The following is a 17,794-nucleotide window of genomic DNA, read 5'->3' on the forward strand; positions in this document are numbered from 1 at the left end:
CAAAACAAATGTGAACAGCTCTCTGTAGCTCCTGCCTGGGCAGCCGCTCCAGGCTCAAGTGGGTCAATGCTCTTCCCTGAAGGTTGGATGACCAGACCATCGAGCAAGAGGATAAACAAAAAAAGCCCATAGGCAAGAGGAATGAAGACAGTGAAGGAAGGACAAAAGAAAAACCAACCAACCAACGAACAAAATACAGCAAAGGAGAGTACAATAAAGTTTTCTGTAAGCAGCGCAGAGGTATAGGGAGTTTGAATACATACTCCGGTCTTGGCTGATGAACCTCACGGCCGGCAAGCTGGAGCAGCCTGGTTTGGTGTGTTCAGTCCTACCACCAGTAATGCCTACATGCTCTTCTCCATACAACCAACTCCAGTGGCTAATAAATGATGCGGGAAGCCTGCCTGGATAGAGGATAATTCAAGGAGGTGCAGAGATCAGATCTTCCCCAAACATTTCTATCGTCAGCCTGAAGGCGACAGGTGGAATGGGCAGGAATTTCTTCTGGGAGGAGACCATGAGGAGTATTGCAGAAACTGTGCTGAGGTCAGCTTGAAGATTTCAGGCTGCATTTAAATACTTTGAGCTGCATAGTTCAAATTAATTTGCACAGGAGCTCTGCAATTGCATGTAACTTTGTTGTTGTTCAGCGAGAACATTAGTTAGCTCTCATTTGTAAATCAGTCACTGTATCCTGTACTGACCTTTTACTCTGTGTTTTTCTTCTGTTCTCCCACTTGTTTAATGAGTTGGGTTTGTGGGTTTTCTCTTCATTTTTGTGATAGGTATTGTAAGAGTGAAGCTACTGTGAGAGCAGAAGAGCAGATGATTTCTGTGCTAAAGCTTTAGTAAATTTTGTGAGGCAATTTTCACAGTTATATAAAACCTAAAATTGCATTAAATTGTCTACATAGCTAAAGCAGCAAAGAGCCTGACAATTAACATTTGCATTCCAAAACCCGTCCAGCGTAAATTTAAGCAGTCGCCCCTTCACAGAAAAATTCTGAAAGCATTTTGTCCTAATCGCTTTTTTTCTGCCAGGGTGCTGATACCTAATGCATCCTTTTCTTCTTATTCCCACCTAAGCTCAGTCCTGACAGTGAGAAGTGCAGGTAGCAGACACCTGTCCTGGGACTGCAAGACACCACTACCCTGTCCTTGTTCTGCAGCTTTGAGAGGCAAATCTCTCTTACCTCTGACAACTACAAACTTGATAGAGTGAGTAGGAGTAAAATACCCATGATAGCTGATGTGCATGTCAATGCAGTTGTCGCTGTTACAGGGATTCTCAGACATGCGCGAGTCTGCACGCATGTGGGCATGCGTGGGGGTCCTTCCAGGAAATCTTCTGTTGTCCTCACAGACAAATAACACAGCTTATTGCTTGCAGTTCTTAGTGTAATAAACTATATGTAGTCAAAGTTTATTTTAAACCTTAACCATGAAGACTTGCTTTTAAAATTATTGATATCTAACCTTACAATTAACTCTGTTGGGCTCAGCTTTGGCTGGACATGCCTGTACTCACAAAGACCTCTGTTTAGGAGTCACGAAATGAAACGGTGGCACTGGAAACTTAAGCAGGGTTGTCCTGCAGAGCCTGAGGAAGTGTGGTTAGCCTGTGTGCAAGTTCTTTGTTGTTAAAGGTCACAGTCAAACCAAAATAGTTTTCACGTAGTGTTCTAAGCATATTGATGCATCACTAAACAAATGGTGTGTTGCACCTGCATAGTTATGCTATGATCCCTTTGGCCAGGTTTTGTAAAGCTTGTGGTGAAGGCCCAAGGCAAGAGACTACAACCAACTTTTAAATCTGTTGCACTTATTAGACAGCTGGAAAAAAATAAACTATGGCCTGCTGACTACCATTCAAGTTGGGAAACCCCAATTAACAGTGTTAACAAACCCAGCAAAGACTTCCTCATTAATAACTAGTAATGACAGCCAGGGAGCTAAACCAGTTCCCAGAGGTTCCAGGAGCCTAGGAGTTTCCCAGAATCACTACCTTTTTGCCTGCTAACATTTTCCTCATAAAAGTTAAATCATCTGGCACAAGCGTATACAAGAATAAATTTCAAGTGAATGATACATTCTGGCATTTGTCTTTCTCCCATACAGGCACAGTAATGACACCTGGAAATCATTTGCATCAGAAATTCTGAATTTACAAAATGATCTCTAGAAAACTTGGTGGGACAAATTTATAAAGTAGGTGCAGTGATTGAGCTCTAAGCATTTTCATTTGCACATGCCAGTACAGATTTGCACATAAGACTGAAATGAATAAAAAGGCAGATAGATTCTCAGTCTGAAAATTATATTCTGTGCATGAAAGTGTTGCCTTATGAAGGCACAGGAGAGCTGTAAGTATTTTGTTACAAAGGCTGTCGCAGGGTTTTTTTCTGGGGGGGGAGAATCCCCAGTTAAAAATAGGTCTCAAATTTTCTAGTTCATTTCTTCGCTTGACTGAACTGTAAAAGATTTAGTTCCCTAATTATACCGACACAATGGCTTAACTTGTTGAGTTGTGAAAGCTTGCTGTTGTTCTTAATCAGCATCTCCAATTCAGCAATAGCGAGTCTGTGACAATGAGAGAAAACAGAAAAAAAAAATCGCAGTTTCTGCCATTACAAATAATTGTTTCCCAAGTGTTTTAGTGTTGAGGCACTTGTATTTGAAGCTGTGAGACCCCAAATACATTACTATTGAAATTAATATTTCTTACTATCGAAGGAATAATTTTTCTTCAGCAGCTACTGTAAATTGCCAGGCAGTGGGAGGCTCGATGGAGGTGCTGGCTATTCATGTAGCCTAAGCCCACTTCTGGGTTGCAAGATGACGGTCTCACTGCTCATGGGATAACAGAGCACACTCTGCAGGGGAAAGGCTTAAAGACTTCAAATTAGAGTCATCCTTGGCATAACTTAGAAAGACTCAAGTTACATTAGCATTGAGTTGGATTGCAGAATAGATGTTTTCTTCTTTCATTGTTACTGATTTAACGGAATTTCCACTCTTATAAATAATAACAGATTTTTTCCTTCTGAACTTCCTCTTGAACCTCAACAAATACATAAGCTTGCTTTGCTCTGCCTTCCACCTCCTGCATTTTGTTGTTGCATTTTCTAGTAAGCATTTTCTATCACCTTCAGTGAGGGCATTATCTTCCTTTCTTAGCGGAAGTTAGAGGACCTCACAAGATCACTGACGACATAAAAGGGACCGTGTTTTAAATTAAAAACAAACAAACAAACAAAACCCAACAAAAAAACCAAACCTGCTTTCAATTTTTTTTTTTTTTTTTTTTTTTTTTTTGTCCATTTCAATACGCAGTCCTCACATTCTTGGAAAAGCCATGTCTTGGAAAAACCACAGACAATCCCCACTCTGACACTTACAGTGTAGTGTATTAGTACTAGATTAATTTTTTAAAAATCAAAAGTGGAAATGAAATGTATCTGCCTCTCTCAGGTGCAGAGGAGTTCCCCTAGCTGGGTACCCATCAGGCTGCTGGACTGTGCTATCAAGCACCCCTTAGCCGAAAAGCAGGCTGCAGCGCTGGATTTGGCTTCATCTCAACACCTCCCCAGGTCGTGCTCTGTGCCCAGCTCTTATGTCAGGCAGCAGAGACCAGCAGGTGCGTAACTTTACCAGTGCTCAGTTAGGAATAACTGGAGAAATTCAGGAGAAGGGAGCAACGCACCCCCTCCCTTCCGACTCCACATGTGCTGCGGGTCCCCGAACTCAGCTGCCAGCTTCCCTCAGTCTGGAGGGGCACTGAGGGGTCTCGTGCCTTCCCGCTGCCCCTGCTCTTTTGCAGAGAGCCATTGGGTGGTATGACTCGCATGGCGACTACTCAATTATATTAACCAAAACCTGAAGCTGTACACCTGCCTTCTCTCAAATCAGCCCACAAACTCAGAGGTCTGAGCTTGTTCCAGTTTAACTAGCAGAAGGAGTACACAGACCAAGACAGTTGTGAACACCGGTTTTCCTGCCCCATTTCCTCATCTTTCTTGCAGGTACTGAAGAGTGACTTCAGAGGTATGTGCAGAGAGCAGAATTACCACCTTCTGCCCATGGCTTTGCATCTGAAGCCTCTCGCACTCAGCTGCTCACCAGCCCCTGGCTTAGAAGTCTCCTCTCCTTTTGTCCAACTTTCCACTTTCTTCATATCCTCTAAATTTCCACTGAGTCTCTCAAAACTTCTGTGATATTTTAGACCTTTTGCAGGCCTTCAATCTCTGTTCCGCTTTGGGGGAAACTCCACTGCAAAAAATCCCTTCTGCGCCAGCCACCTCGCCTGGACTGGCTTATCTATCCCACCATTCTCAACATGTGCCTTCTGAAGTGTGTGCTACTAAGACTGGACTCATATGTGAAACATGTGGTATTGCACATGTTGAACCATCCGATGACAAAGCAACTTCAAAAGTAAAAATATTGTCCTAGTTTGTTGGCTTCTTGAAGCTTTTTAAGCTGCCATTAACCACGGACTTCCTTTTGGCTGAAGCCTGTGAGTGACAGTATGTGCAAGCAGCGCGCTCATTAACAGCCAGGATGTTTGAGGGCGGTGCTCCCTGTGCAAAGCATATTTAATTTTATCAGCTAATCAAGCTATTTTTAATCACAAAGCGCTCTTTGAAAATTACAAGAGCATGAGAGAGCTGAAATATGGCTAGATATAGAGGCAACTATTTCTATTTTGAAACCTCTGCTGAAAAGATAAAAATGATTCTGAGGCTGAAACGTGGCGTTCCAGCATTTACTGTCTCTCTTGTCAGTAGAAGTACCATGGGAGATGGAAGACCAAAAATTAAGTTAGAGAGATAATACACAGGAAACCAATGTTATGTTGGATTAGAAACAGCCAGTACTTTCAGTGACAAGCTTGGAAACTAGAAAGGAAATACTGCTGTACTAAACTATGCAGAACACGTTATGCCTATATTCTTTTTTTTTTCTGCCTTCATAAAATAATATAAAGCACAGAATTATCACCAAGAGAAGGCAGCAGCTAGACACCAAATGGCCAGAGTGCTTCGCATATCAATGAAGAAGAACCTGGCTGCCTCTCTTGGGTACTGAACTGTCCTGCTCTCAGAAGGAGATGCAGAAGATCCTCTCTATATGTAAATGGTGTTCTTTATGGTCCATAGAAAAAGCCTGAACAGGGGAAAGTCATCCTTCTTATCTGTGCTGAAGACAGAACATATTAATACAGAATTGAGAAACAAGAAAAGCAAAAGCCAATCTCTTCCTAGCTCTATTTGGACCAGCAATCCACTCCCCAACGTTCAAATTGGGTACTTCACGTGACCCCTCTGGAAGGCTGGAGCTCGGCGATTCCAAGCCTAGCTCAGGCACCCGACTGGTGGCAAAATGGCTCTGTTGGAATCTCTCCATGCCAAAAAAGCCCAAACCCAAACCAAACAAACTAAACATTTACAGGCTAATCCTCTTTCAGCAGAGGAACTGACATGAAGGTGCAGAACAAAACATTTTCTGCGATTCTTTTTTCGTTTGATCATCTCTTAACAACTGACTGCGTTTTTATCTTAGTAAAGACGTAGCTTGTGGTAAAGTGATTTGCATCTTTCACTTTTTCCAGAACAGTTGCCACAGAAGTTTGTAGCTCCGTTGCCTGAAAAAAAAAAAAATCAGCATAACACGTACAAAGTTTTATTTCTATGGTTTCTCATTTGTCTGGCAGGCCATCTTATGCTGCAAGATGTTTCACTCTTTTCAAGACAACTTTACTTTAGTTAGGCTGTTTTAAGACCTTCACTTTAGTTTTTAGACAAATATGTGCCATAGAAACCAATACAAAATTAGTTTAACATGTATTGCACTGTGGCTCCTCTGTCAGCGATGGTGCTGATGCTACTGCCAACTCAGCATTTTGTCTTCAAAGGGGAAACCCCAGCAGCTCAGAGTTATCCATTCTCATCTGCACTTCTCAGGATCCCATCTTGGCAAATCTTCCAAAATTACTATTTTGCGTGATGGCACAGAAGTCAACTACACTGGAGATAGCTCTCAAAATGCTAGATACACGTGTTCTTTGCATAGGGGAAGTTTTTTGGGCAAGACTGTGACCTGGTTTTGGCAAGTGTGTTTTTAATTCTGTTCTCCCTTTAGTTGCTCGAGCGTCTGGATAAAATCGTGGCCTTTACAGAGTCAGAGCTGAAACTCACACTGGTGTATCTTGCTGTTTAAAAAGCCCAAAGCCATGACGAATCTAAGCAGTGAAATGTATGTTGGGGCAGAATTTCCTTTCCAATGCCATCATTTCTACATTCTTCTGCTCAGGAGCCTACAAATCTTGTTTGGCACCATCTACTCACTCAGCACGCCATAAACTGCAGGAAGCCCGGTCTTTAACACTTACTTAACAGAGGTCAAGTAAAGTGTTAGCAGGCAGACTGCTGGCTCGCCACCTGGACAGAAGAGAAGCATGCTTTTTCTCTCGCATTGCTTTGTGCTCCTCGTATTTTGCCCAACAAATTTGAAGTAAGATGATTCTTCAACAGCTAGACATTCAGACTATGTGCAGCAGCTGCAGACTCCGTATCTATATATCTATACTATAGAAGGAGCCTTTTTAGAACCTGTATAACTAGTGGGTCATTTCTGTGCCCTGTGATCTTGTTGACCAAGGTTGTGTAATGTGCCTTACTACAGGTGCATACATACTGCACAGGCTGTTCTGGGAGTCAAAGCATCACAGACTGAGGGCAAGAATTGTGTTATCCTTGCCGAATTTCACTCTGCACGCCACACTTAAATGTTAGCAGTGTTTTACAGAGGATGCCATCCATTGCCTAGAGGTTAGGACAGTCAGCAGCCCCCGCTACACTGTCAGCAGGACGGGGACATCGCTTTCCTGCCAGGTGGACGCCTTAACCAGGAACACGGGATCGTGGTCCATCTCTTTGTGTGAGCTTCTTCCAAGGTCAGGCAGGGGCTGGGCTGGAGATTTTGAGACTACACATTTGAATTTAAACACCTGAAGTCAACATCCTGCTGACTCTCCATCCCACAAGAGACTCGTTTAAGCTAGTCTTAGATGTCTGAAAAAACTCGAAGTCTAAGTCTGAGCTGGTTACGTTACGCTCCCAGTGTAGTTAATAAAGAGAAGGGTTATCAGAAGGCTATCAGACATCCCAGACAGGTTGAATGTCTCTGTGGGTGCCCATTCCTTCCTACCAGCTGCAAAGGGTGACCAGCTCAGACAGACACAAAACTTTTAGATGCATAAACCGGAGCAATGAGTCACGATCGAGATGCCCGTCTCCCATCAGCACGCACACAAAAGCGCGGCTGAGAAATCCCGCAGCTCTCCACAGCGCCGAGCTGCAGTATTTCTGAAACCCGCCGCAGATTTTAAGAGCTGCCATCCATCCTAAAAATACATTTGCACCTCTTTTCGTTCCCGTAGCGTGTTGTTTCTCCGGAGACCTGGTGGCTGAGAGGACCAAACGCTCCCCCTCAGGACGGCCTCAGCTGCTGGGTCCCTAACATACCTGGCCTTTTCGCCCTTCCCCGGGCGGGGGTGACTCCCGAGGTGCCGAGCCCGCCCCTCCGGCCCTCCCCGAGGGGAGGGAAGGGGCCGGGCGACGGGTGGTCCGAAGCCTCGGCAGCGGCAGCCGCGGCAGCAGCAGCAGCGGCAGCCCGCGCCCCGCCGGCGGCGGCGGGGGCAGGTGCGGGCGCTTCCGCGTCGCGCTGCGAGGAGGAGGCGGAGGAGGAGGAGGAGGAGGAGGAGGAGGAGGAGGAGGAAGAGGAGGAGGAGGCGGCCCGAGGGCGGGCCGGCGGCCCGAGCCTGGCCGGCGTGCCCGTGGGCGTGCTCCCCGGCGGGGAGGGCCGCCCGCAGCCCACACCCCCCGCCGCCGCTAACTTTGCCTCTTCGCGAAGAGCCTCCCGCCGACAGCCAGAGGGTCGGCGGAGCCCCGGCGGTCCGGAGCAAGCCTCTCCCCCGCGATGAAGGGCCGCCGGCGGTGGCGGTGGCGGGGGGAGCACCGCCGCTTCGCCGCGGTGCTGGTGCTGTACACGCTGCTGCTGCTGCTGCTGGTGCCCTACGCGCTGGACTACGGGGCCAGGCGGGGGCGGGCGGACGAGGAGCCGCTGCTGCGGCGCTGCCCCAGCCTGGAGGAGGCGCTGAGCGAGTGGGGCTGGGAGCAGCGGCAGCCGCCGCTGGACGAGGAGGAGGAGGAGGAGGAGGAGGGCGGCGGCGGCGGCACGGCCGGGGCGGCGGGGAACGGCAGCGCGGCGGCGGCGGGGAAGCGGCACATCTACCTGCACGCCACCTGGCGCACGGGCTCCTCCTTCCTGGGGGAGCTCTTCAACCAGCACCCCGACGTCTTCTACCTCTACGAGCCCATGTGGCACCTGTGGCAGGCCCTCTACCCGGGGGACGCGCTGAGCCTGCAGGGCGCCCTCCGCGACATGCTGCGCGCCCTCTTCCGATGCGACTTCTCGGTCCTGCGCCTCTACGCCGCCCCGCCCGGGCCCCGCGACCCGCTGGCCCCCGCCCCGCCCGCCGCCGCCAACCTCACCACGGCCGGCATCTTCGGCTGGCGGACCAACAAGGTGATCTGCTCGCCCCCGCTCTGCCCCGCCGCCCCGCGGCCCCGCCGGGAGATCGGCCTCGTCGACGGCGCCGCCTGCGAGGAGACGTGCCCGCCGCGGGCGCTGCGGGAGCTGGAGGCCGAGTGCCGCAAGTACCCGGTGGTGGTCATCAAGGACGTGCGCCTGCTGGAGCTGGGCGCCCTGCTGCCGCTGCTGCGGGAGCCCGGCCTCAACCTGCGGGTGGTGCAGCTCTTCCGCGACCCCCGCGCCGTCCACAACTCCCGCCTGAAGGCCAGGCAGGCGCTGCTGCGGGAGAGCATCCAGGTGCTGCGCAGCCGCCACCGCGCCGAGCCGCGGGGGTCGCCCCGCCGCCACCAGCAGCCGCCGCCGCAGCAGCTCCTGCTGCCGCCCGGCCTGCTGGGCGGCGGGCGGGCGCCGCAGCCGCAGCACCGCGCCGAGTTCTTCCTCGGCGGCGCCCTGGAGGTCATCTGCCAGGCCTGGCTCCGCGACCTCCTCCTGGCCCGCCGCGCCCCGGCCTGGCTCCGCCGCCGCTACACGCAGCTGCGCTACGAGGACCTGGTGCGGGAGCCCCGCGCCCAGCTGCGCCGCCTGCTGCGCTTCGCCGGGCTGCCCGTGCCGCCCGCGCTGGAGGCCTTCGTGCTCAACATGACCCGCGGCGCCGCCTACTCCTCCGACCGGCCCTTCCTCATCTCGGCCCGCGACGCGCGGGAGGCCATCCACGCCTGGCGGGAGCGCCTCAGCCGACAGCAGGTGCGGCAGGTGGAGGCCGCCTGCGGCGAGGCCATGAGCCTCCTCGCCTACCCCCTCAGCGGCGGCGGCGGCGACGCCCGGTAGCGAGCCCGCCGCCGGGCGAGGGCCGGACCGGCGGAGGCGGCGCCGGGGGGGGGGCGGCCCGAGGGCGACGGGGGCCCGGCTCCGCCACGGCGGCCCGCCGCTGGCGGGAGAGCCGAGCGCGGAGGCTTCGCGGCTGGCGTGGCGGCCGCCCGCCGCTCGCCTCACGGGCCGGGCGTTGGCAAAGGCGCCTCGCCTCAGGCGCCGGCAGCGCTGCGGGGCCCGGCCCCGGCCCCGAGGACTTCCCCGCCGTTGGCTTCAGCGGGGCTGTGTTTGCTCCGGGGGCCGGGGCGCGTGGAGAGGGCACGGCGGAGGTTGGGTTGAAGAGGAAGGTGTGGCGAGAGGCGTCGATCTCAGAGCCCTTTCGAGGTGGAACCGCGACCACGTGCAAAGCACGGGCGCTCTCCAGAAAAACTGCCTCGAAGCTCAGAACGTCCCCCGAACGAAGGCGCTCGGCAAGGAACTGGAGGGCTGGAACGGTGTGGCTGCGAGAGCGTCGCCTTTCCCGAGCGCCGAAGCACGCTCGGCTCGCTCCTGCCGCTACCGAGACGCGCGCGAGGGGCTTCTGTGAAGTTCGCTGTTGCCGAGGTCAGTGCAGGCCTGGACGGGCAGGAGGGTGCCGGCCGCAGGGGAGGACTCGGCTCGCCTGCTCCCGGCCGGCCGCCGGGCTCTCTGCGGGGCTGGGCTCTGCCCGTACGGGTCGCTGATGCTCTGGGTAGGGGTTAGCGGCCGAGGGAAGGGGAACCGTGTCTGACTCCGTCCATCGTTCGGAGCGGTGGGCGAGTGGAGGGGGTAAGCATTCGCCTGCTTCCGTGTTTCAAAGATGTTTGTGGCAGAAATCTTTGCTTTTCTAAAGAAATCTGTAATTCTTTTTAAAGTAGGATTATGGTTTTTTTAATATATTGATATATTTAGGTGGTGATACTCATGTGAGATACAGGTGACTAACATGTTTCTTGGGGACACGCGTCGGGGTGACTGTAACTGGAAGGCGAACGAACACTCGGTATTTCCATTTTGTTTTCTCAGCCAGATGAGAGAATCACTTTTCTTCCCTGGCTTCCGGGCTGACACATTGTGCCGTGCACAGGGTCCTCCTGGTCACATCCCTTCTGAACAATAACATCCTCTCAGCTGGCAACTCCTGGACAAAAGCAAATGTTTCCTAAGAGGCTAAGAGAAATTAATCAAAAGTTCCCAAATAAAAGCTTGGATTTAAAATAAAAAAAGAAAAGCTTAAGTTTCATTGGGGGTTTTAAAATGACATTTTCCTGTAGTTGTCCTGCAACTTGTACGAGAAGGGTGTGCATGTGTGTGTGTATCTGCGAGTACTTTTTTTTCCTTATTTCTTTTCTTTGGGGATAGAGGGTTCAGTTGTAATTTAGGGATGCGGTATTGTAACTTCCTAGAGACTGCTTCTGAGTCCATTACAGCCTGGCAGCGTTTAAACAGCCCCACAAGAGTATACAGGGTTATAGGGATGTTTACGTGCTGTCCTCAACTACAAACTGAGAACATGAACTTCAAATGGAGGATAATCCAGGATCAGGAAGAAAGCAATATTTATATAAAGTGCTGGAAATAAAGGCAGCTCAAAAATGTTATGTTCTTTTGGAGGAAATGTTTGAATTGCATTGTAGGTTTTCATGCTCTGAATATTGTGCTGTAAAACATGTCAGTGAGTTAGGATGAACCTTCGTTTATTTTAGCTCTTTTTCTTCCTTCACCCTGCCACCTGAGAGTGCATTGGCACAAGAAGCAGGTTTCTTTCATTATCTGGCAGAAAATTGTAGTCATAAAAACATTTTTGAGTAGATCTATCCATTTCACAGTAGCATGCTTCAAACAATTCCGCATCCTTTGGCTTCTGCTTGAAGCAGAAATTACAGGGCCTCGTTTTGTGCTGGAACAACCTTTCATATTATGTAAGGGATGTTTCTATATTCTCTCACGGGCACTGTGACAGCAAAATTTGTTCCCAGGTGTTCTACCAGTATTTAATAATGGTATTTATATAGGTGAACAATACCTGTATCAATGCCTTGATAACCTTTGTCGGGTAACCTATTTTGGAAAGCTTCTCTGGGAGTACACCCAGCCTGGCTTGTACTGACAGGTTTGGGAAGAAGATAAGATTTTCTTGCATGCCAAAAGTTGATACGGTACTTATTTTCTTATGTCAGATGGGAGATTAAAATCCCATGTATCTTGCTGATTTGGTTTTAGCAAGTTGCAGTCACAGATTTATACGGTGCAACTGTTAAGCATTCACTTCACCTTGACGGGGAATCTCATCTTGCTGTTTCAGGTGGTAAATGTCTTTCATAAGAAGTTTTTAGAAATCCACGCTTAGTTTCACTTGCACTGGTTCATCATGATGAAGAAAGAAGTGTTGCCATCTAGCTTAACTTGATGCCTGTAGCTGGGAAGAAATACACTAATTTCAAATTATTTAGTATTTTCTGAAGCAGTTTCTGTGTTTGACATCATAAGATGCATTTTCTGTATCAAGACTTACTTTTCTCAGCAGAAGTTGTTCACTAACAAACACAGTTGCTCTTTATTAGTGATTAATTCAGGTTTTTTCTCATACCAAGCTGTCCTTGTAAGTTTTTTTGTGTACTGTGAAAAGGGGTCTGTTGGGCAAAGTGTACAAAATACAGCAAGTGCGATTTGTGGTTTGCATTCAGGATGCCTGAGTTCATTAGAAGACTCTTCAAAACAATCCACAGGGAATATCCAAAGCTGAAAAAGGAGTAAGAAACCCAGAGTGGGATCTTAGAGCAGGATGTGCAAGGGCATCTAAGGCTGGATGTTGGTTGCTTAATGACTGATGTTGCGACATGTGTGCTTCAGTCCCTAGAAGGCTTTCTAAATTCCCCTGCCTAAGGAGGACAACTAAGGCTCACCGACAAATGCATCTCATTTTTCTCTTCAAGGTGTTTTGATGGTGTTGGAAAGCATCGTTGAGGATGCTTACAGCATGTATGTGTTGGCCTTGAAACTTGTACCTTGAAGAAGAAAAAAAAAAAAGTACTGTCAAATCTCAGTGTTGGTACTTACCTGAACAGACAGAAACAGGTCTGATTAGGACGACCAGTGTGGAATTTCACTGGCAGTTGTCTTTGGAAGTAAGCAGAACTTGCTGAAAGCAGGACACCCATGGTTAAACTGCATTTTGAGAGCAGCTGGACATTTATGGCTTGGTCACCAGCTTTTTTTACTGTTACTGGGCTCAATTGAGACATTGAAGTAAAGTCCCAGTTCTACTAAATGAGGTAGAAAACCAAACTATAACTGCATCTTTCAGAGCAGAGGGTGGCACGATAAGCAAGGGAACAATAAACACATTTTAAAGTCAGGCTGAACTTGGCAGGCTCAGAATCGGAGAGCAGGACTGAGCTACAGAGTTGTACTAGTTCAGACGGAGATTTGGGAAAACTACCTACTTTGTGCTACATTACATATAATGAATTAACAACTGTAATATATTAAAAAGTCATAGTGCGAAGTGGGAACAAAACTGAGAAATGCTCATAAGACTTATTTCTATCATCTGTTTTTACTTAACTTCTGGTCATCATGTGTCTGCCTTAAGGGAGGTAGAAACTTGAGTACTGTAATTGTACGTAAAAGGCTGTGATATTTCCACACTGGAATTGTTAATTGCTCTCTTACAACATTATATCTGTATTTAAATTGTTGCTTTTGGGGAGACAACTGTAGTGACATACTTGTGAGAAACGCTGCAAGTCCAGGAACAAGAAATACTTTGCCCCTGCCTTACTTTTACTCCTTAGAACATTACTGACGGAGTCCTTGTAGATATCCGTGGTATGTACTTGCATACTTCAGATACAACAGAAATAGTTTACTAGCTCCCTCAGTTGCAATATCTAACAGAAGTGTTAGAACGGTCATGGATTTATTTATTTAACAATTTCAGTATTGCATGGGTTATTTTAGCCCCCCCCCCCCCAATTGGTTTGTGCATGAAGAAAAAGTTCTGAGTTTCAACATTAAGTTCTCAATATCACCACTTTCAGTAAGCCCGATGACAAAACAGTGCAGAATTTCTGGGTTTATTACCGTAATGCAATTAAACAACATTTCAGTGAAGAACTGAGCTCCTGAAACACTAAGCCAACGAGCCTGATGGCATGTTCTGTTCCTTTCTTGAACACAGAAGAGTGGCTGCTAAGAGTCTCTGATGGTATCTGGAGTACAAGGACAGTGAGAATGGTGCAAGTCATTTCTCAGAATCACCCCGTGATCCATGCAGCACTAGGACTACCTTAGATATTATTTTGCCATTCCTATTTAACTTGACATGACACCTACCACCATGGAGAAGGATATGGGAAAAATACAATTGTCAAAGCAAATCTTGCACTAGCAGAAGTTTTCAACACCTCACTGGCTATGTGGGTGTGGGGGGTGGGGCCGGGGTCCAGATTGTCCTTCTCTTGACTGTGGTTTAAAGAGATGAATGTTAAGTCCAAGCTCGTTAAGGTGGTGGGTTTCAATGACTGAGGGACCTGTTTCTTGTTGCTGAGGCATATCTCTGGCACTCTTGGCTCCGGACAAGAGGCTGGAAGCTGATTAACATTTCAGTACTTACAGTCTGTCTGGGTATTGAGTACCAGGGAGTTTGTGCTTCCAGCACTGAGGTGTTGAGCAATGCTGCTGACCTACGGCACCTGCAGCGCCATTTTTAGGTGTTGATAAATGGGAATCGGCTCTTTCCCTGGTGCTTCTAAATTTGTTGTCCTGTTTTTAATTGCCAGACTTCAGCTGTATGTCAGCTGAAAGTTTTCATCTTGGGCTTAAAGTTTAAATCTCCTTGGGGAACTTCAGTCAAAACTGCATGTTCTTTTGAACCCAGGGTTAGGATGTGGTGGTCTTTTGCCTGTGTTCAAATACTCTCAAAGATGTTTCTTTGAATCACTTGTCAGTTCTGGGACAGGAACTCCAGTTCGGGTAGGGGAAATGACCTCTGTGTAGAGGATGCCCCCCGTGTTTTGTTTTTGCCTCTGCCTTCTATTCTGATTTGGCCAAATATGTTAATGTTTGTAAAAAACAGATAGCATGTGCTCAGTAAAAGTGATTTTGGTATGTGTATGTATCTTTACTTTATACCAAATAAAATCTGCATTGGTTTTATCTTCAGTGAGCATGCTCAAACCTCTTTCTTTCCCACAGAAGAGCTCAGCGTGGTACCAGACATATGGCAGTGGGAATCAAAGCCACGTAACTACGGCTGGGGCTGCAGCGCTGGGGCTGAGCAGGGAGGAGTCTGCCATCCTGCTGATGCCTTCTCTAGCCCCTCTTTCCCTGTTGCTGGTAGTCCTGAGGAAGACTCCCAAATCCAGCATTCAGCTTTCCAGTGCTTAATAATGGAAGGGACTATAGGTGAGAGGGAGAAGACATTGATGACGGATGGGGTAAACATGAGGGAGCAGGAGAAAAGCATTGCCTTTGAGTTGTAGAGGGTGGGATTTGTTGGGCAGAGGGCTTGGGTGTGAGAGGGATGAAGGACTGGGATTTGATGAGGAGCGGCAGCTGGAAGCGGGGACCCATTTAATTGGAAAAGGCAGCATGTGGGATTGAAGGAAGGGACATGGAGAGAGCAAGCTGGCAGAAGTAGGGACCAAGAGCTGGGCTGCAGTGAGGTGCTGGGTATTGCCCTGAGAGCATTGTTTGGAGGAGATGGAGGGGGAGAGCTCAGGGGGCTGGAGAGCAGGGTGAGGCCGAATCCAAATTGTAGAGGAAAACTGGTAGCTCTTCCAAGTCGGGTCTTCCCGCTTCTCTCTTCAAATGGCTGTGCAGACAACTGGCGGTGGACCAGCCCCTCCGGTGGAGTGCTGGTCCATAGGGCAATGGTGACTTGCCTTCCACGATCCCTTTCTCAGCCATACAAATGCATTTCTCCTGCAAACCAGACTCCTCTCTTCCCCTCTGCATAAGGAATTTATTGACTGCCCCACAGCTCTCCTAGCAGCATCAGGGTGGGAGGCATGGGAATTAGTGCTCTCCTGCAAAACTGAAGTTGTAAAGCTTAAACATGTAAAAATAGAGTCTTCCCCCGCCTCCTGATACTGTCAGGCTCAGCTTGTGAGTACCAGGGATGATGTGAGAGCTGTCTCAGCCAGCTGCCTTTGCCGGAGGTGCATTTGGGAGTGCCTTCGTGGTCCCCTCTGCAGTGGGCATTACCACCCGCCGCCAGAACACAGGGGTCTGGAGGACGTCCTTGGCCATGTCCTTGGTTCAAGTGACAGATGTTTGCACACTGGTTTTAGAAGTCCCACTCTGGCAGTGACTCATGGTATATCACTGACATCTATTGTTTTCAGTATGAGCTTTTTAAAAAATGCCAGGAAACCTCTTGTGTGTGCACACTGTTACAGGGACGTCCACTGTCTGTGCTGCGAAGTCAAGCACTGAAGGAAATCTGCTGCCTCCCCTTTCATGCTCCTTGACAGTCATATGTCACAGGGGGTTGCGTTTTTTTCTTCTCTACAGCTCTTGGTCAACACACAAGATTAGACCCATCTGGGGCAGGAACGGGTCGTGCAACGTGGCTGGCACTGTGAGCATTGCCTGGTCTGTGGCAGAAGTTAGAAAGTGCGCAGGAATCCGGTAGGAGACTGAAGGAGGAGAAAGGATGGGGGCAGTGTCTTATGGTTGAGATATTCAAGAGCTCTCAGAGGAACTGGACTCGGTCCCTGGCGCCAGACTATCTGTGAGATGTTAGACAAATAAGTTAGTTTTTCTGAACAGGCCAAGTCCGTATCAGGCTGCCAGAAGCTGAGTGACGCATTTGGTATGCTGGAGTTGGCTTTGCAGAACTGCTGTAGTTCAGCAGTCAGCGTGCGGGTGTGCTTGGTCGGGGAGCACCGGTGGCTGACGGGGTGACTCTGAACCCCTCAGCGAGCTGGTTGTGAGGAGGGCAAATGTGCAGTGGCACTAACATGTTCTCTGTCCTAGCCACCCAAGTGCCAAGGGGATGAATTCAGCATTTTAGTAGATACAGAGAAATGTTAAGTGAAATAACAGCCCTCTGTCTTCTGTCTTGGAGAAGACTAAGCTGTGTGGTTTATTTAGCCTCAAAGTCAAGGTTGAAAGAGGACAGTGGTGCATAGCAGCGTGAGCAGCAGTGTGGGAGAGAGGTAATCAAGCTATGGACAATACTGGCATAAGAACAGATTTTTGTACATGAGCAATGAATCACTTCAGCCTGGAAGTTGGAAGAAGGGTTTTTTTAAACCACGAGAACAGTGTGGCAGGACGGGAGAGAAAAAAGACAACCAATTTTAAAAGACAACTCCATTAATTTAGAAATAGAAAGGAACTGATGTGGCAGAGAACCATGTTACGGCAAGATAGGAAGCTGTGTGGTCCAGGAGCCCTGTGATCCCTGGAAAGTTCTGTACAGAGTGCTGAAGTCTCCTGAATAATGAGCTTTAATGTACAAAAAGACCTGAGCCCTAGTTTAGAGATGCTTTGTACATTTTGTTTGTGCTCTGTGAAAAGGAAGCAACGGTGACCTTCACAGAAATGTTGTAAAATAGTTTGTTCTGGAGTACTCTGCAATGGTTAATGTCTCATAACATTTCCTAGGAGGAAATCTGGTAATTTTGGCTTTGCCAGTATTTGAATAAAATATATTAGAGCTGTACAATAAATCAAGAGGACAACAAACGCCACACCATTAACTCAGTAATTTTTGCCCTGTTTTTTTGAGAAGGCAGGAGCTGAGGAAAAAGGAAAGGCAGCATGTGTTTGTATAAGCAAAAGCTGTGTGGTTGTTTGCTTGCAATGGGTAGAAATCCCAGCTGTGTAGGCAAGTGTAGGGACTGGGGTCATACAGCCCTAGCACTACCCTGCCTGTGGATGAGCTGTTTTTAACGTTTTGCCATAGATCTGTGAAGTGATTATGCACACGCATGAAACAGTATGAGTTTCAGGTATGCTTTGGATAGCATTTAAAGTGCAGCAAAGATGTAAGTGCATTTGTTAAAATAATGGGAAAGGGCTGCAGGAGCTCAGCCTAAGGACAGCAGAGGCCTCTCTGATAGAAGTTTTGGAAATCTTTCCTCAGCTTTTAGACAGTCATTTCAGCTGCTGCTTGAGAAGGGATGACTTGGGTGAATTGCCTCCTCCCCCCCTTTTTTTTTTCTAAAACCAGTTTAAGAACAATTAGCGATACCTAACTTTATCTCAAATGGATTTAAAGATGATAGGATGGGACATTTGTCACCTGCCCCAAGTTGTTCTTAAAATCATTAAGGATGGAGACCTCCTGTCCTCCAGCAGTCACTTACTCCAGTATGTCAGGACATCCACTGTTAAAAAGTGCTCTCTACCATCTATT

General features: G+C 48.4%; 1 protein-coding gene across 1 annotated transcript; it reads left to right on the top strand.

Moving 5' to 3' along the window:
* Positions 1-7,893: 7,893 nt before the first annotated feature.
* Positions 7,894-9,471, top strand: CHST7 (carbohydrate sulfotransferase 7). Its single transcript, XM_049834261.1, has one exon. It carries the CDS (start codon positions 7,981-7,983, stop codon positions 9,421-9,423), a length of 1,443 nt encoding a protein of 480 aa, XP_049690218.1. The 5' UTR covers positions 7,894-7,980; the 3' UTR covers positions 9,424-9,471.
* The last annotated feature ends 8,323 nt before the right edge of the window (positions 9,472-17,794 follow it).

This window comes from Accipiter gentilis, chromosome 31 (genome assembly GCF_929443795.1).
Source record: "Accipiter gentilis chromosome 31, bAccGen1.1, whole genome shotgun sequence".
Taxonomy (NCBI): domain Eukaryota; kingdom Metazoa; phylum Chordata; class Aves; order Accipitriformes; family Accipitridae; genus Astur; species Astur gentilis.